The sequence below is a fragment of the Myzus persicae genome, unplaced genomic scaffold (genome assembly GCF_001856785.1).
Source record: "Myzus persicae strain clone G006 unplaced genomic scaffold, MPER_G0061.0, whole genome shotgun sequence".
NCBI lineage: Eukaryota > Metazoa > Arthropoda > Insecta > Hemiptera > Aphididae > Myzus > Myzus persicae.
In genome coordinates, this window is record NW_019101158.1 from 404,257 (window position 1) to 418,065 (window position 13,809).

A 13,809-nucleotide genomic window follows, 5' to 3' on the forward strand; every position below is an offset into this window, starting at 1 on the left:
CCATCGGGTGCCATTATCGTCAATCGATTCTACTATCAATAGTAGTGCTAATTTGAAATATGATGCAGATGTTCTAGTGCAGTTTCTTTTAATATATGACCTCATAGCTTCCCCCTTTTATTATGGTCTATACTCTATAGTAAAAAAAAAATTTCAAAAAACTCAAAATCTATAACCGTGATATCAATTCACCTTGATACTATCTTTAATCGTGGCGATTAACTAAATGATAAGTGATAACTCAGCTCATTTCGAGTGATTCGACCATTGAGTAAAATATTCGACTCCATAGAAAAGGACATTATTAAGTAGGTATTAAGTAATAACTTTAGAGGGCAGTGCGCTGGCCGCTGAGTGTACTAGAGATCACGAATTAAAAAAATATTATAATTCGTTGCAGGTATCATCGAACACGAACTATAGATAGTAAGATTATGCTGATTGCTGTTACGACCACATAACAACAATAAATTATTATTATTATTGTTTTTGTTTTTGCCGAACAATTTACTTAGCACTATTTAAGATAGTAGTGACTAGTGATAGGCTATCTTAAATCGTAGTACTTAGTAAGACTATTTACTATTTGTATTTATGCGAATGATCGAATAGATATCCACAACTTTTATTTGTTTTTTTTAACCGTCTCCATAACTTTTGAATATACCTACGTGAAAAATTACTGTTACTCGTCATTTTTGTTTTTCACCGTCAATAAATTGTTCAACATGAACACTGTAACTGCAGACACTAAGACCACTTCGTTAATCTATAACGAATTTAATATGTAAGTATCAACCAAATGTTTTTCTCAAATTACTTTTCTTCTATCACAATTTTACCCATTAAAAGAATTAAATGTAGGGCACTCGACTACAATAAAGGAATTGCTATAATTTCTACTGTAGGTATTTATTCAGTCTAAATCTACTATTAACCAGGTACTTATACGTATAGCTTGAAATTGTATGCACTAAAAATTGTTAAAATATTCCATTTAATAGGCAGTAAATTTGTGAAAATAGGCAACAAATATGCAAGAAAAAAACTTAAAATTGTGTAGTATGGTATAAAAAGTATAATTTAATATTATTAAGATTAATAATCACACAGTGCCTACAATATGTATTATTAAATTTTGTACTTTATCCAATATTAGTCTGTACGTACATTTTTTTGGAATTGCATAAAAATCCATACTCTACTTATAAGTTAAATTGAAAAATAGGTCTTGCGAAATATATTTTAAATGTTGACTTAAAAAACTTTAATTTTAATCTATACCTAGCTTTCTGATTGAAATCAGATATTTTTTGGCATATTTTAATTAGTTACACATATTTTCAATCTTATATTCCTTTAGCTGCTTGGGTGACACAAGTTCAATAACTAGGATATAATTGATAATTGAATACTGTATTTATTTTTCAATTTATTATTACTTTTTGTGAATATAATGATGCGTGACTAACTTATTTTATTTTCAGGTATATTTGCCCAAATAATATATTCATTGAGCCAGTACAAAATACAAATACAATACTGAACATTGATCGAATTGACTTCACCTCTCAAAAACAAAGTACTTAATTTATGGATTTATTTTATATACATTTGTTATTATATTGAGCTGCTATAACTTAGTTATTGTATCCATTAGTTTATTAAAATGTTTTATTATTTAACTTGGCTTAACTATTTTTCAGCAAATAATGGTCAAATACCAACAGAAAGTAAAAGCCAAACAATTGCTGGAATATTAGGTGTTGTAAGACTTTTAATTGGCCCTTACATTATCATAATAAAAAAAAAAAAATTTGTTGGTAAAATAAATGGTCATGATATATGGCAATTGGTAGATATTGACATTTTACCTATACCTAAAACTAAACTTCATTTAAATGAAACACAAGTACATATACATTTTATATTTTTATGTTCAAAATTGTATTAATACATTTTTATAGAAATATTTTGTATTTTCAACAGGACCGAATGGATATTGAATATTTAAACATGATCAAGCAAACTTTTAACACTCCTTATTATTATTTTTCATATACATATGATTTAACTCACACTATGCAGAGGCTGTATAACACTTCAACATCATTTGTAAATGTAAGCATAAAAAAAATACAGTAATAAACTATTAAAAGTTATATTCATAATCATTACAGAGGCATTTAAACAATAATTTTGCAATGTAGCGAAGTTTAAAATGTATATCTACCACTAATGCTCGAGAATACTCAATTAAAAATTATATTTATATGTTTCACTTATATAACCTATTACTCAGGCATCCTATTTTATTCAATCAATTGTTACTGGTTTTGTCAACTTCACTGCCACATTCAAATTGGATGTGGTACTGTGGTGACATCTTTATGAACACACCACTAATGCCTACTTTGTCAAAGTCGGATTAACTAGAATGTTATTATTTTGTGGATTATGTGATAATTTTACCAAGATTTTACATGAGTTTTATATGTATACACGTGTAAAATCTAAATACAAGACATTTAAAAGAACTGTTTGAAGAACCTGGTTAGAACTTGAAAGTACTAGTGAATAATGGGATATTAATAGTTTTGTGATAGATGTATTTAATGCTGGTAAAATAGTGAACAAAAAATTAACTTTTCCATCACAGACTATCAAAAAACATCACTATCTAAAATGTTATTAAAAACCCAAACTCTTGTTTTAATTTTGCTGTGTCTATGAGGATTCTGCTTTATACTTATAATTAATCACTAATGATTAAAATGTTAACAAGTTTTTCTCTTTATTTTAGATTCCAATGTATGAAAGAGCAGATCAGCGATTTCTGTGGAATCATTATTTATTGAAGAATTTTTGTACGGAGCATCATGAATTTTGTGTTCCCATCATTCATGGATGTAAGTTAATATAATAAGAGATTTCCTGACCGATTTTTTGTATATTATTGTATTTTGGCCTGTATTGAGTATTGAATATCACCTATATTATACTCGGTATTGTACGTTTTCTGAGATTTGCTGATTTATTATACAGCCAGAATGTTATTAGTACAAATTTCTTTTATAAATTAATAGAAAAAAAATACATAAGTATTCCATTTTTATATAAATAAGATTGCAGTCACAGTTTAATTTTTCTTATAGTTAAAAACAAATTTAAATAATGTATTTTACAACTTTTTAAAGTAGTCTTAGTAAAGTTACTTTGGGGTCTGTAGTCTGTTACTATTAAACTTTGTACAGAGTATAATCGGGTACAAAATTAAAGAAAAAAAAAAAATGAAAATTGACTAGTTGTCGATTTCAAGGAATTTATTAATTTTAAACAATAAGTATTTAAAATTGTATGTGAATTATTTATAATTTCAGTTATTGCAATAAATAATTGCATTTTAAATGGAAAAGATTTTGTTTGGACAGTAGTATCTCGACGATCACGAAATCGTCATGGCCCAAGATTATTAAAACGTGGTATTGATCTGAATGGAAATGTTGCTAATTTTGTTGAGACAGAAATGATAGTAGAATATAATAACACTAAGAGTTCTTATGTACAGGTATATTCATTCTTATTACTGTGATTATTATTTATTAGTATTAATTAAATTAATTTTACAGACACGTGGATCAATTCCTTTGTATTGGGCTCAATATCCAACTCTTAAATATAAGCCCGCTATGCAAATAGCTCAAAATGAAAACCATTTAGAAGCAGCTACCATTCACTTTAATGAGCAAATTTCTATTTATGGTCAACAAATTGCGATTAACTTGGTAATGAACATAGTTTTTTTAAGATTTGTTTATTTTTTAAATTAATACTAATAAATAATAATAAAAATAAAAGATTGATCATAGAGGTGCAGAGCAAGAATTGGAACGAAATTTTCATAATATTGTTACTATGTTGGACAATAATAAAATTAAATATGAAGCATTTGATTTTCATAGTGAATGTAAAAAAATGAGATGGGATAGACTTTCAATTTTGGTTAATAGAGTAGCCCACGAGCAAGATAATTTAAAATACTTTCTTCTCGGATCTGATGGGAAATTGCTTATTTTACAAAAAGGAGTATTTAGAACAAATTGTGTTGATTGTTTGGATCGAACAAATGTTGTACAAAGTTTATTAGGCCGTAGAATGTTGACTGTTATGTTGCAGGTAACATTTATTAATTTAATTAAATATTTAGATGTAAAATGTCTGATAAAATATTTTATAATTATTTAAGAAAATGGACATATTAAACTTTGGACAGAAAGTTGAAGATCAATTAGATTTTGAAAGTTTATTTAAATCAGTATGGGCTGATCATGCTGATATAATATCAATTCAATACTCTGGAACAGGAGCCCTAAAAACTGATTTTACACGAACTGGCAAACGTACTTACAATGGGATGTTTAGAGATTTAAAAAACTCACTTTTGCGATATTACAAAAACAATCTCAGAGATGGAGTTCGCCAAGTTAATAAAATATTAATATTGTTAAGATAGGATGATTTTTAAATTATAATGAAATACAATTTTTGTAATTTTTTCATACTTCATAGGATAGTATTGATCTTGTTTTGGGAAATTATGTTGTAAATGCTGAAGAAAGTGCATCTTTATCATGTCCTTTAGAAGTCAAACCGGCCCTTAAATATTTTATGGTAAGTAATAAATTAATTTTACTTGTTCTGGATTGCATTGTCATGTACAATTTTCTAGGTTCCTGCAAGTCTTGGGTAGTAACTAATAATAACAAATTACTCTAATAAAATCATATTTTTTAGTAACACAGTAGTTAATAGTAATATTTCATTTTATTTCAATTAATACAACACCACAAAATTTGCATTCATGGGTTTCAATATTGTAATATTAGTTTTAATATTAAAGTGAATTTACCTATATGAAACTTGAAGATAAAAACACTATTTGTTTTCAAGTTGGTTATTTTGTGTTATAATTTTAAAGCAATATATTATGAGTATTTGAAAATTGTGATATTTAACAAACTCCTCTTGTTAAAATTTTAAAACGTTAAAGAGCAGATAATGTTTTTATCTTTTAAGTTTGATAATAGATAAATAAATAATAATTAATTTGTTAATTGACTCTAATAATATAATTAACAGCCCATAATTTAAGCTATTTTATGCAAAGTTGTTGTTATATATTTGTATATGAAGGCGACAACACACAACTAGCACTCTTGCCGAATTGCTTATTAAAATTTAATATAGTTATAATATATCACTAAATTACGTGTTTGAGAACTTTATTCAACTATTGATTCATATTGTTTGGGATAATAGTATTATTTAAAAGGACATTATATCCGCGTGTGTTGTCACTGTCTTACAAGTGCATAACATACCAAATTTTACGCTCGGATCACGTTTAGCTCTGTCAGTTTAAAAATTAGAGTGAATTGACTTCTTATAAGACTAAAGGTAAGATTATTATGAAGGGCATCTCATGGGCTTTTTTATTATATTTTAATTTTAAAACGAGTTATGAATATTTTAAAATTGTAAAAAAATACCCATGAGATGTCCTCCATAATAATCATACCTTTAATTTTAATAAGAGGGCAATTCACTCTAATTTTTAAACTGCCAGAGCCAAAAGTGATCTTCTGAGCTTAAAATTTGGTATGTTACTCACTTGTAAGACCAAGACAGCACATGTGGCTACAATGTCCTCTTAAGTATACTAATTTAAAATTCCTACATTCCCAATAATGTGATAATATTGCACTCCATTTTAACCGACTGCCGTAGATTAGTTAATATAATATTCCAGTAGAGATTCGGTGGAAATAGTTTTGATCAAATAAATGTTGTTAAAAATTACAAACCTATCTAAAATCATTTTAGCATTATAATACAGGTTATATAATACATACTATGAACTTGTTCTTTTTATTTTTTAGTATCCAATCATTTTAATGATTGCACTAGCAATGTTCATGGCTAATGCTGTGTTTACTTCTGGTTAGTAAAACATTTTTGAACTATTTATTTATAACTGAATGTAATAATATTATATATCTGTTTGTTAGAATACAACACTGGAACATATATATTTCTTCTATTCTGGGGCACAATGGTTATGTGTGTATTGTCGTTAATATTTTATTATGGAAGAGAATTCGTTAATTATCCACGGCTATCAAGTTTTGACAATGGGAAACGACTCCATCATCATCAATCTTAGTGCATTCTATCTTAATTCTATTATAACTGTATGCTACTTTTTAGGATATATAAACTGTTGTACAACTTTTGTGTGAAAAAAACTTTTTATTGTTTATTATTTTTATCATTATATAAATGTATTAATTATTTTTAGTAATAAAAATGTACTGTATTAGTGATATTGTGTACATTAAAATTATAGTGCTTAAATTTTAACTTTTTCCATTTTCTAAAATAATGTTAAAATTAACCTATAAACTGAACAGTTAACTTCCAAAATCAGTGACTTTGTAATGATTCTCATCAATGGTTGAGAAAATATGTCCCTCTTCAATGAAAAATGAAAGAATTTTTTCTATTTCTGGTAATGGCATTTTCTCTGGAAGTATTTTTTGAATATCTGATGCTGAATAACCTGCCTCATCCTGGCACCTCTTTATAACTGTATAAACTTTTAATTGCCTTGGGTTCAGCGATAAATTGTTAGTTGTGTCCATAAATCCATTAGTATTATCACCACTGATTAAAAAGTCCTTTTGGTTTGTTGCAATAGACTGCTGTGTACCGCTAGCCTATAAAAATCAAATAATTAACGAACATATTTTTTTTTTATAGGTTACAAAACTATTCTCACCATATTGATTTCCTCGGTTAGATACGGTAACGCAATAATACTTAATAAATGATGTGTTAATTCATTTAGAGTTTCTAAAGGCCTTACACTATGACAAAGCAAAGTGACTTTTTCATTTTGAATTCTTTTACTACCAACTACTTTAAAATATGCGTTTTCAATCAACTTAGGATATCTTGACAATTCGTTCTCATCTCCCCATTGAATGCACAACAAGCGACCAGTATTGTCTTCAATTGTAAACATATTCTTTAAAGTTTGTGTTTCAACCTTCAAAACACGAGAAAAGATTTTAATATTATATTATTCATTTATATCTTAGTAGATGTCTTATTATAAAATGAATAATGCTTTTACCTGTTTGATAATTCCAACTACTACAACATGTGTATTTTTGTTTTCCTCGTTAGTTTCAAACAATTCACGGATAGCCACAGAAATTACAGTATTTTGTTTTGGTTCAGCTCCAGATGCTGTTGCTGGACTTTGTGTCATTGTGACATTAAACCCACCTTCATCGTCGCCCCACATTTTGGAAACTAAAAATATTTAATAATTGAGTTATTAAGAAAATACAGTCGATATCAAAAAAAGGGAATTTTTTCATAAATTAATGATTAACAATAAATTAAATTACAACATTATTATATCATTCAACTATGTATTAAGAACATATTATAACAATAAGATTTAGATTTATCGATACTCAGTGACATGGCTGTCGTCAATTATGCTGCTAATTTGTTTTTCAACCGAAATAGTATGGATAAACATTCGTACACTGAACACGATTCTAGTGCGTAATCTGAAACCCCTGCACGCGATATTGTTACAACCGTGGAACATCGGTTGTAGTTACTATCTAAAATCTATATATTATGTCAATTTTTCCTTACCTGTCGGGAAGAGAAAACTACGATCAAATTTATTATAGGAGTTAACAAAATTGATGGCAAAAATTTGACTGAACACGCTTCGAAATTCGTATTATAACTTAAAGTAGTAACGTACACTCCGTTTATAATCACATAAACGCGTAATCGCAATGAATAATGATCTCAAGAAGCGAACCAAAGAATGTCGACATCAGCTCATGCCGTTATGGCGGCAAAACGAGAAACATGATAAGGATAACAGACGGAATTGGTGAGCCACGATTAAGATATACCTAGGTATATACACCAAGGATATACCTAGGTATATTATCTTGATTGATCGTACCATAGAAAAATAATTATAGACAAAACGCATTTACGAAAAATCATTTTTCTACGTTGTTTTAAGTAATCTTAGAGACTAGACTAAAATCACCCATTACAAAAAAGGTATAGAATAATATTTTTGATGTCGTTTTTATATTTTATTGCTCCTTGACTTTGTATTCAACTTTCAATATAAACAAAAAAAATTGTCGTACTTACATTTAAATTGTTTTGAGACAATATTTAGACAAATTGATACGTAATTCCCTCAAAAATATTATTCTCTATATTTTTTGTAATGGGTGATTTTACTCTAAAAAAATTACTTAAAAAAACATAGAAAAAACAATTCTGCGTAAATGCGTTTTGTCTATGTTGCGTTTGGACCAAAGAGAGAAAACAATTTGGTACAAGGTTCTTACCACGGTTATCTAGTGGTTCTTACGTACGTATTAGGGGTTAGTATAATACAGCGGCAGTAGATGGCGCTGCTGTTATCGAATAAGTTTAGATCTAAATAATAATACCGGCCAACGCCGTTACCAGCGTTTGGGTAGATTAAACCTCTCTAAACCCAACTAAACCTCACTAAACCCATCTAAACCTCACTAAACATCACATCTTTCAGGAAACTGAAGAGCCGTGACGGCCAGTTTCTTACGTACGTATTAGGAGTTAGTATAACACGGCGGCGGTAGATGGCGCTGCTATTATCGAATTAGCTTAGATCTAAATAATAATACCGGCCAACGCCGTTACCAGCGTTAGGGTAGATTAAACCTCACTAAACCTCACGAAACCCATCTAAACCTCACGAAACCTATCTAAACCTCACTAAACATCTCATCTTTCAGGAAACTGAAGAGCCGTGACGGCCAGTTTCTTACGTACGTATTAGGAGTTAGTATAATACGGCGGTAGTAGATGGCGCTGCTGTTATTGAATTAATTTAGTTCTAAATAATAATACCGGCCAACGCCGTTAACAGCGTTAAGGTAGATTAAACCTCAGTACCTCACTAAACCCAACTAAATAACCCGTGGCGTGGGTAGTTGGATCGCAGCTTGTGACTTTACAGTCACTAAATACATAGATTAAATATACATTTTAATCTATGCTAAATATAAGTATAATGTATCTGTATCCTACTACCTAAGTGAAATAATCTATTATTCTATCAAATATTTTATACACCATATTTGACAATGATTTTTTTTGAAATTTTGATTTTCTATGAGTATTTATAAAAAATGTTCGTGCATATAAATTTACAATTTTTTTGGGTATACATACGCCTTTTTCACGCAGTTGGATAACAATGGTAAAAAGTAAAAACTCTTTCATTAAATCAAAAAAATTTTTTAGCACAATGCACAAAATAATAATCTTTTTTCAGTCCTTATTTTGACTATCAGATACAAGTACTTAATACTTTTGTAGATGAAAGATTGTATTTTGAGGATGTGTATTGTAGTACTTGTCCAAACAAAAACCATAAAACCCAATAAAAGAGGTAAAAGAAAATTTTGGTAAAATTAAATTCGGCAGAAAAATGACATAACAATTTGTATAAGTACCTACCCATAAAATAGGATACTAATTTAGTTAATAGGTTTATGTTTCAACGTTACAGTTTTCAAGTCTTTATCAAGCATGCGCTGAACTTCAAAATAACATACTTTCTTATCATAAATTGACTTAAAAATATAGAAATGTAGCAACAGATTGGAGGTATTTTATATTTTTAATTTTTATCTCTGCTAGTGTTTATGTACATAAGGTTTATCAATTTGCATTTGGTATTCATCAATAAATAGTTATTTAGCCATGGGTACAATATAATTCTAACATATTTAAAAAAAATGTATTTGAATTAGAAGTTATTTTTTTTTTTTTGTCTAAAATCAGAATAAATTTCATCATATTGTCATAAATATTTGAAATTATATATAGGTGATGTTTATTTTTGGGTAATTATTTATTTAAAATAGTAAAAAGTACCTAATATTAAAATAATAAAAAAATAATAAATATAATGTTTAAAATACGTTTTTTTTTTTTATTTATTATTATATACAAAATCTGATAAGAGTATTAGCTGAGATAATTGAATACACGAAAAGGCTTGATAAAAGCAGCCACCCAATTGGGGCTTATGTCTTACAAATTGTGGCGCACATGATATATAGTTTATGCCCCTTTGGTGTTTATGTCTTGTAGCCTTTTTTTTTAGTTCTTTTTATATATAGCATTTGATTGTAGACTGTAGTTAGTAACTAGTTACGAACAATTTTGACGTGCATGATGTCCGTAACGTCGCGTTGTCGGAAACGAATAACAAAAACATGAAAAATAATTCCCGGTAAAAAAAAAATAAAATTAAACATTAAAGTGCAAGAGGCGAGAGCTGAAAGGACAGTAAATAAAAATCTTTTCGCCTTTCGGTTATTAACTGTGTTAAAAATCATAAGTTAAATATGTCATTTAGATTGTTAACTATGAACGGATTTAATGTAAAGAAAAAATTGTGAACGAAACCCTCCATCGTACATCATGATTATTCTGAAACCGTCATGGATATCTCACAATGGTATGCCCATATTTTCGATCGACATTCATCCGGACGGTACTCGTCTGGCCACCGGTGGTCAGGGTCGGGACTCCGGACTGGTCATGCTATGGAACACAGCCGCGGTACTGGACGAAAACAGCGAAAACGACGAGAATGTACCCAAAATGTTATGCCAGGTGAGTGGTTGTTTAGTCTTAAACAAGTGGGGAGGGGGCTCAAAATGTTTTGAAGTCAGTAATAATATAAATAATGATTGAAAAAGAAATTATAGTTAAATTATTTTAGGTTGACAGCCACTTAGCAAGTGTCAATTGCGTTCGATGGAGTCACTCCGGCAAATATTTGGCGTCTGGTGGCGACGATAAAATCATCATGGTGTGGACATTGAGCAAATATCCTAATAGTGGAAACATTGTATTCGGCACCAAAAATATTGTTAATATTGAAACGTGGAAATGTATGTTCACTTTACGTTCACACTCAGGTGATATACTTGATCTTGCGTGGTCACCTCATGACTCATATTTGGCATCATGTTCAGTGGACAACACCATAATCATATGGGATGCTCAAAAATTTCCATCTGTCCATAAAGTTCTTTCTGGACATACTGGTCTGGTAAAAGGAGTTTCGTGGGATCCAATCGGTAAATACATTTCTTCACAGTCAGACGATAGAACTTTAAGAATATGGAGAACATCTGATTGGAAAACAGATACTATTGTTACGACTCCCTTTAAGGACTGTGGTGGAAATACATCTGTTCTGCGCCATAGCTGGTCTCCAGATGGCCAATACTTAGTATCGGCTCATGCTATGAACAACAATGGTCCTGTAGCTAAAGTTATTGAAAGAGATGGTTGGACATATGAGAAAGATTATGTAGGACATAGAAAAGCTGTAAATTGTGTGAGATTTAGTAATTCAATAATGGAGCGTAAAGTTGGTAAGAAGAGTCATCATATGTGTTTATGTGCTGTAGGCTCAAGAGATACTAATGTATCGGTATGGCAAACGGGGTTAAAAAGACCAGTTGTAGTTCTTGAGAGTTTATTTCAAGGTCCTGTGTTAGATTTATCGTGGTCAACAAATGGATTAAACCTGTATGCTTGTTCATATGATGGAACCATAGCAATATTAATATTTGATCCAAAAGATATTGGTAAAGCACTTAGTAATCAAGATAAAAATATAATTTTTGAAAAAATGTATGGTATCTCACCTTTAGAACGCCACAATAACAATTTACTAATAGAAAATCCAGCAATACTCAAAATGAATGGTATACAACAGTCAGAAATCCAAGAAGTTGATTCTAAAAAAGAAATCAAACAGCCTCCTCCAAATGTAATTAAACCTTTACCACCAATTTTGAAAAAACAAATCGAAACTCGCACATCTGATGGACGTAGACGTATTACACCAATTTTTATACCACCAACACCTGATAATGCAGAAGAGATAAATGTCTTACCGTTTTCATCATCTAGTGAATGTAAAAGTCAAGTAGTTGTTGAAAGAGTGAATAATATTATTGAGCCTAATATAAGCAACAGTTGCAGTAACTTCAGTCAAGAATCTCAAACTCCAACAATTATTGATTCAACAATACCAAGAAGCACTCCTACATCTGTTTTACAAATATCTCCCAGTAGAGGAGAATCTAAGAAAAGGCCAGAACCCGTAGCATTAATATCAAATTTATTTTCAACTAAAAAAATTAAATTTAATAATTTGGATGATAATGACATTTCATCAGATGTCCGACCTAATTTTGGTCAAACTACAATGCAAAAAAGAAAATTCACCATTTCAAACGTATGCACTGATAGGGTTGTTGTAGAAAACGATAAATGTAATACTATTAATGGGTCTATTTCTAAAATAAAAGTCTATAGTAATAATTTAGTTGCTTGGGAAAAAGTATTTAGCTCAAGTGTAGTAAAATATTGTACCAATAAAACTTTATCATTAATAGTTGTGGCATTAAATGATTGTACTATTCATGTGATTGGGTCAAAAAATGGATCATTAATATGTCCTCCCTATGTACTATCGTCCTTAGTAACCTCTATTAGTTCCAATAATCACTACTTGTTATGCATGACGCAAAATTCTCTTTCTGTTTGGAACATATATAAACAAGAATGTGTTCTATATGAAGAAAAACTCAACACATTAGTTTGTTCAAATAAAAATAAGCCAGTAAATGTACAAAAATGCATGTTGACCGAAAATGGAACGTCAATCATTACATTAACTACTGGTAAATCATATATGTTTTCTATAAATGCAAAATGTTGGATGATGATCGGAGATAGTGGAGATGCTATATATTCAAATTCTTCTCAAAAAAATAGGCACAACGGTTTAAATAAAACTAGTGGAAAATATCCATTGAGTGTCATGCAAGCTTATTCTTCAAAGTATAAATCAAACTTAGATTTTAAGGACACTGAAGGGATGAGTGAATTGTGTTCAAAATCATTTTTGGAACAACAGATGTCGGCAGCCTTAGCTTTGGAGTCAGATAAAGAGTACAAATATTGGTTAATGGCTTATGTTTCTTTTCTAATTGAAAGAGAAGACAATGATCAATTAAGATATTTGTGTCAGGATTTGTTAGGAGTTTCACATGGTTATTCAAGTCATAAAAAAGTTGAAACAATAATCGGTATGTCAAAACATGAACTTTTAAGGGATGTATTAGGAATTATAGCTGGTTCAAGAAGCACTCAAAGATTATTCACTGAGTTTCATGATCAATTACAGCAAATTTCTTAATTAAACGACTGATTAATATTTATTTTCTACAATTTAAATTAGATAATATTCATGTTGTATTATTGAATACAATAAAAAATATAATTTACTTATTTAAAAATGAATAACAGTAACTGTTAGTTATATGAAATATAATTTATTTCTTAATTTAGTATATTTATATTATAGTTTTATTTAAATTATTTTTATGAAATTAGAAAAAATGTTTCTTGAACTACAAGTTACAAAATAAATTTAAACACCAATTTTATATCTTCAGTTTAAATAAATTATTCCACAAATTGGACTAATTTGTCTTGCATTTACTACATAATTTAATAATTTTAATTACTACAAACCATATTTGTTTTTTGTCTATTATTGTATACTATTTAATAAAATAATAAATCTTGTTGTATAAAAAAAAAAATTGT

The 13,809-nt window shown here is 29.1% G+C and overlaps 3 protein-coding genes across 5 annotated transcripts; 2 read left to right on the forward strand and 1 right to left on the reverse strand.

Annotated features, from left to right (window-relative positions):
• The first annotated feature begins 161 nt into the window (after positions 1-161).
• LOC111027994 (phosphatidylinositide phosphatase SAC1) lies at positions 162-6,383 on the forward strand. 3 transcript variants are annotated; one of them, XM_022306515.1, is made up of 13 exons: positions 162-312; positions 401-787; positions 1,488-1,582; positions 1,707-1,912; positions 1,990-2,121; positions 2,804-2,909; positions 3,381-3,568; positions 3,630-3,785; positions 3,859-4,176; positions 4,247-4,483; positions 4,570-4,671; positions 5,940-6,000; positions 6,069-6,223. In XM_022306515.1, exons 2-13 carry the CDS (start codon positions 729-731, stop codon positions 6,221-6,223), a joined length of 1,815 nt encoding a protein of 604 aa, XP_022162207.1. In that variant the 5' UTR covers positions 162-312; positions 401-728. The 3 variants fall into 3 exon arrangements, with proteins under 3 accessions (XP_022162207.1, XP_022162206.1, XP_022162208.1); XM_022306514.1 differs by having other exon boundaries at positions 162-308; XM_022306516.1 differs by lacking the exon at positions 162-312 and having other exon boundaries at positions 729-787; positions 6,069-6,383.
• A 25-nt stretch (positions 6,384-6,408) lies between these two features.
• Positions 6,409-8,018, reverse strand: LOC111027995 (replication protein A 32 kDa subunit-B). The gene is made up of 4 exons (XM_022306517.1): positions 7,735-8,018; positions 7,196-7,377; positions 6,839-7,108; positions 6,409-6,776 (listed from the first exon to the last, which is right to left on the reverse strand). The coding sequence occupies exons 2-4, from the start codon at positions 7,367-7,369 to the stop codon at positions 6,471-6,473; spliced, it is 750 nt and encodes a 249-aa protein (XP_022162209.1). The 5' UTR covers positions 7,370-7,377; positions 7,735-8,018; the 3' UTR covers positions 6,409-6,470.
• Positions 8,019-10,178: 2,160 nt separating this feature from the next.
• On the forward strand, positions 10,179-13,484 carry LOC111028009 (protein HIRA homolog). Its single transcript, XM_022306533.1, has 2 exons — positions 10,179-10,788; positions 10,898-13,484. Exons 1-2 carry the CDS (start codon positions 10,594-10,596, stop codon positions 13,394-13,396), a joined length of 2,694 nt encoding a protein of 897 aa, XP_022162225.1. The 5' UTR covers positions 10,179-10,593; the 3' UTR covers positions 13,397-13,484.
• The last annotated feature ends 325 nt before the right edge of the window (positions 13,485-13,809 follow it).

Coding starts and splice junctions, on each gene's coding strand:
- LOC111027994 (XM_022306515.1), top strand. CDS start 729: ATGAACACTGTAACTGCAGACACTAAGACCACTTCGTTAATCTATAAC. Junction 1,583..1,706: donor CTTCACCTCTCAAAAACAAA/GTACTTAATTTA, acceptor ACTATTTTTCAG/CAAATAATGGTCAAATACCA. Junction 3,786..3,858: donor AACAAATTGCGATTAACTTG/GTAATGAACATA, acceptor TAAAAATAAAAG/ATTGATCATAGAGGTGCAGA.
- LOC111027995 (XM_022306517.1), bottom strand. CDS start 7,369: ATGTGGGGCGACGATGAAGGTGGGTTTAATGTCACAATGACACAAAGT. Junction 7,109..7,195: donor TAGTTGGAATTATCAAACAG/GTAAAAGCATTA, acceptor CGTGTTTTGAAG/GTTGAAACACAAACTTTAAA. Junction 6,777..6,838: donor TAACCGAGGAAATCAATATG/GTGAGAATAGTT, acceptor TGATTTTTATAG/GCTAGCGGTACACAGCAGTC.
- LOC111028009 (XM_022306533.1), top strand. CDS start 10,594: ATGATTATTCTGAAACCGTCATGGATATCTCACAATGGTATGCCCATA. Junction 10,789..10,897: donor TACCCAAAATGTTATGCCAG/GTGAGTGGTTGT, acceptor AAATTATTTTAG/GTTGACAGCCACTTAGCAAG.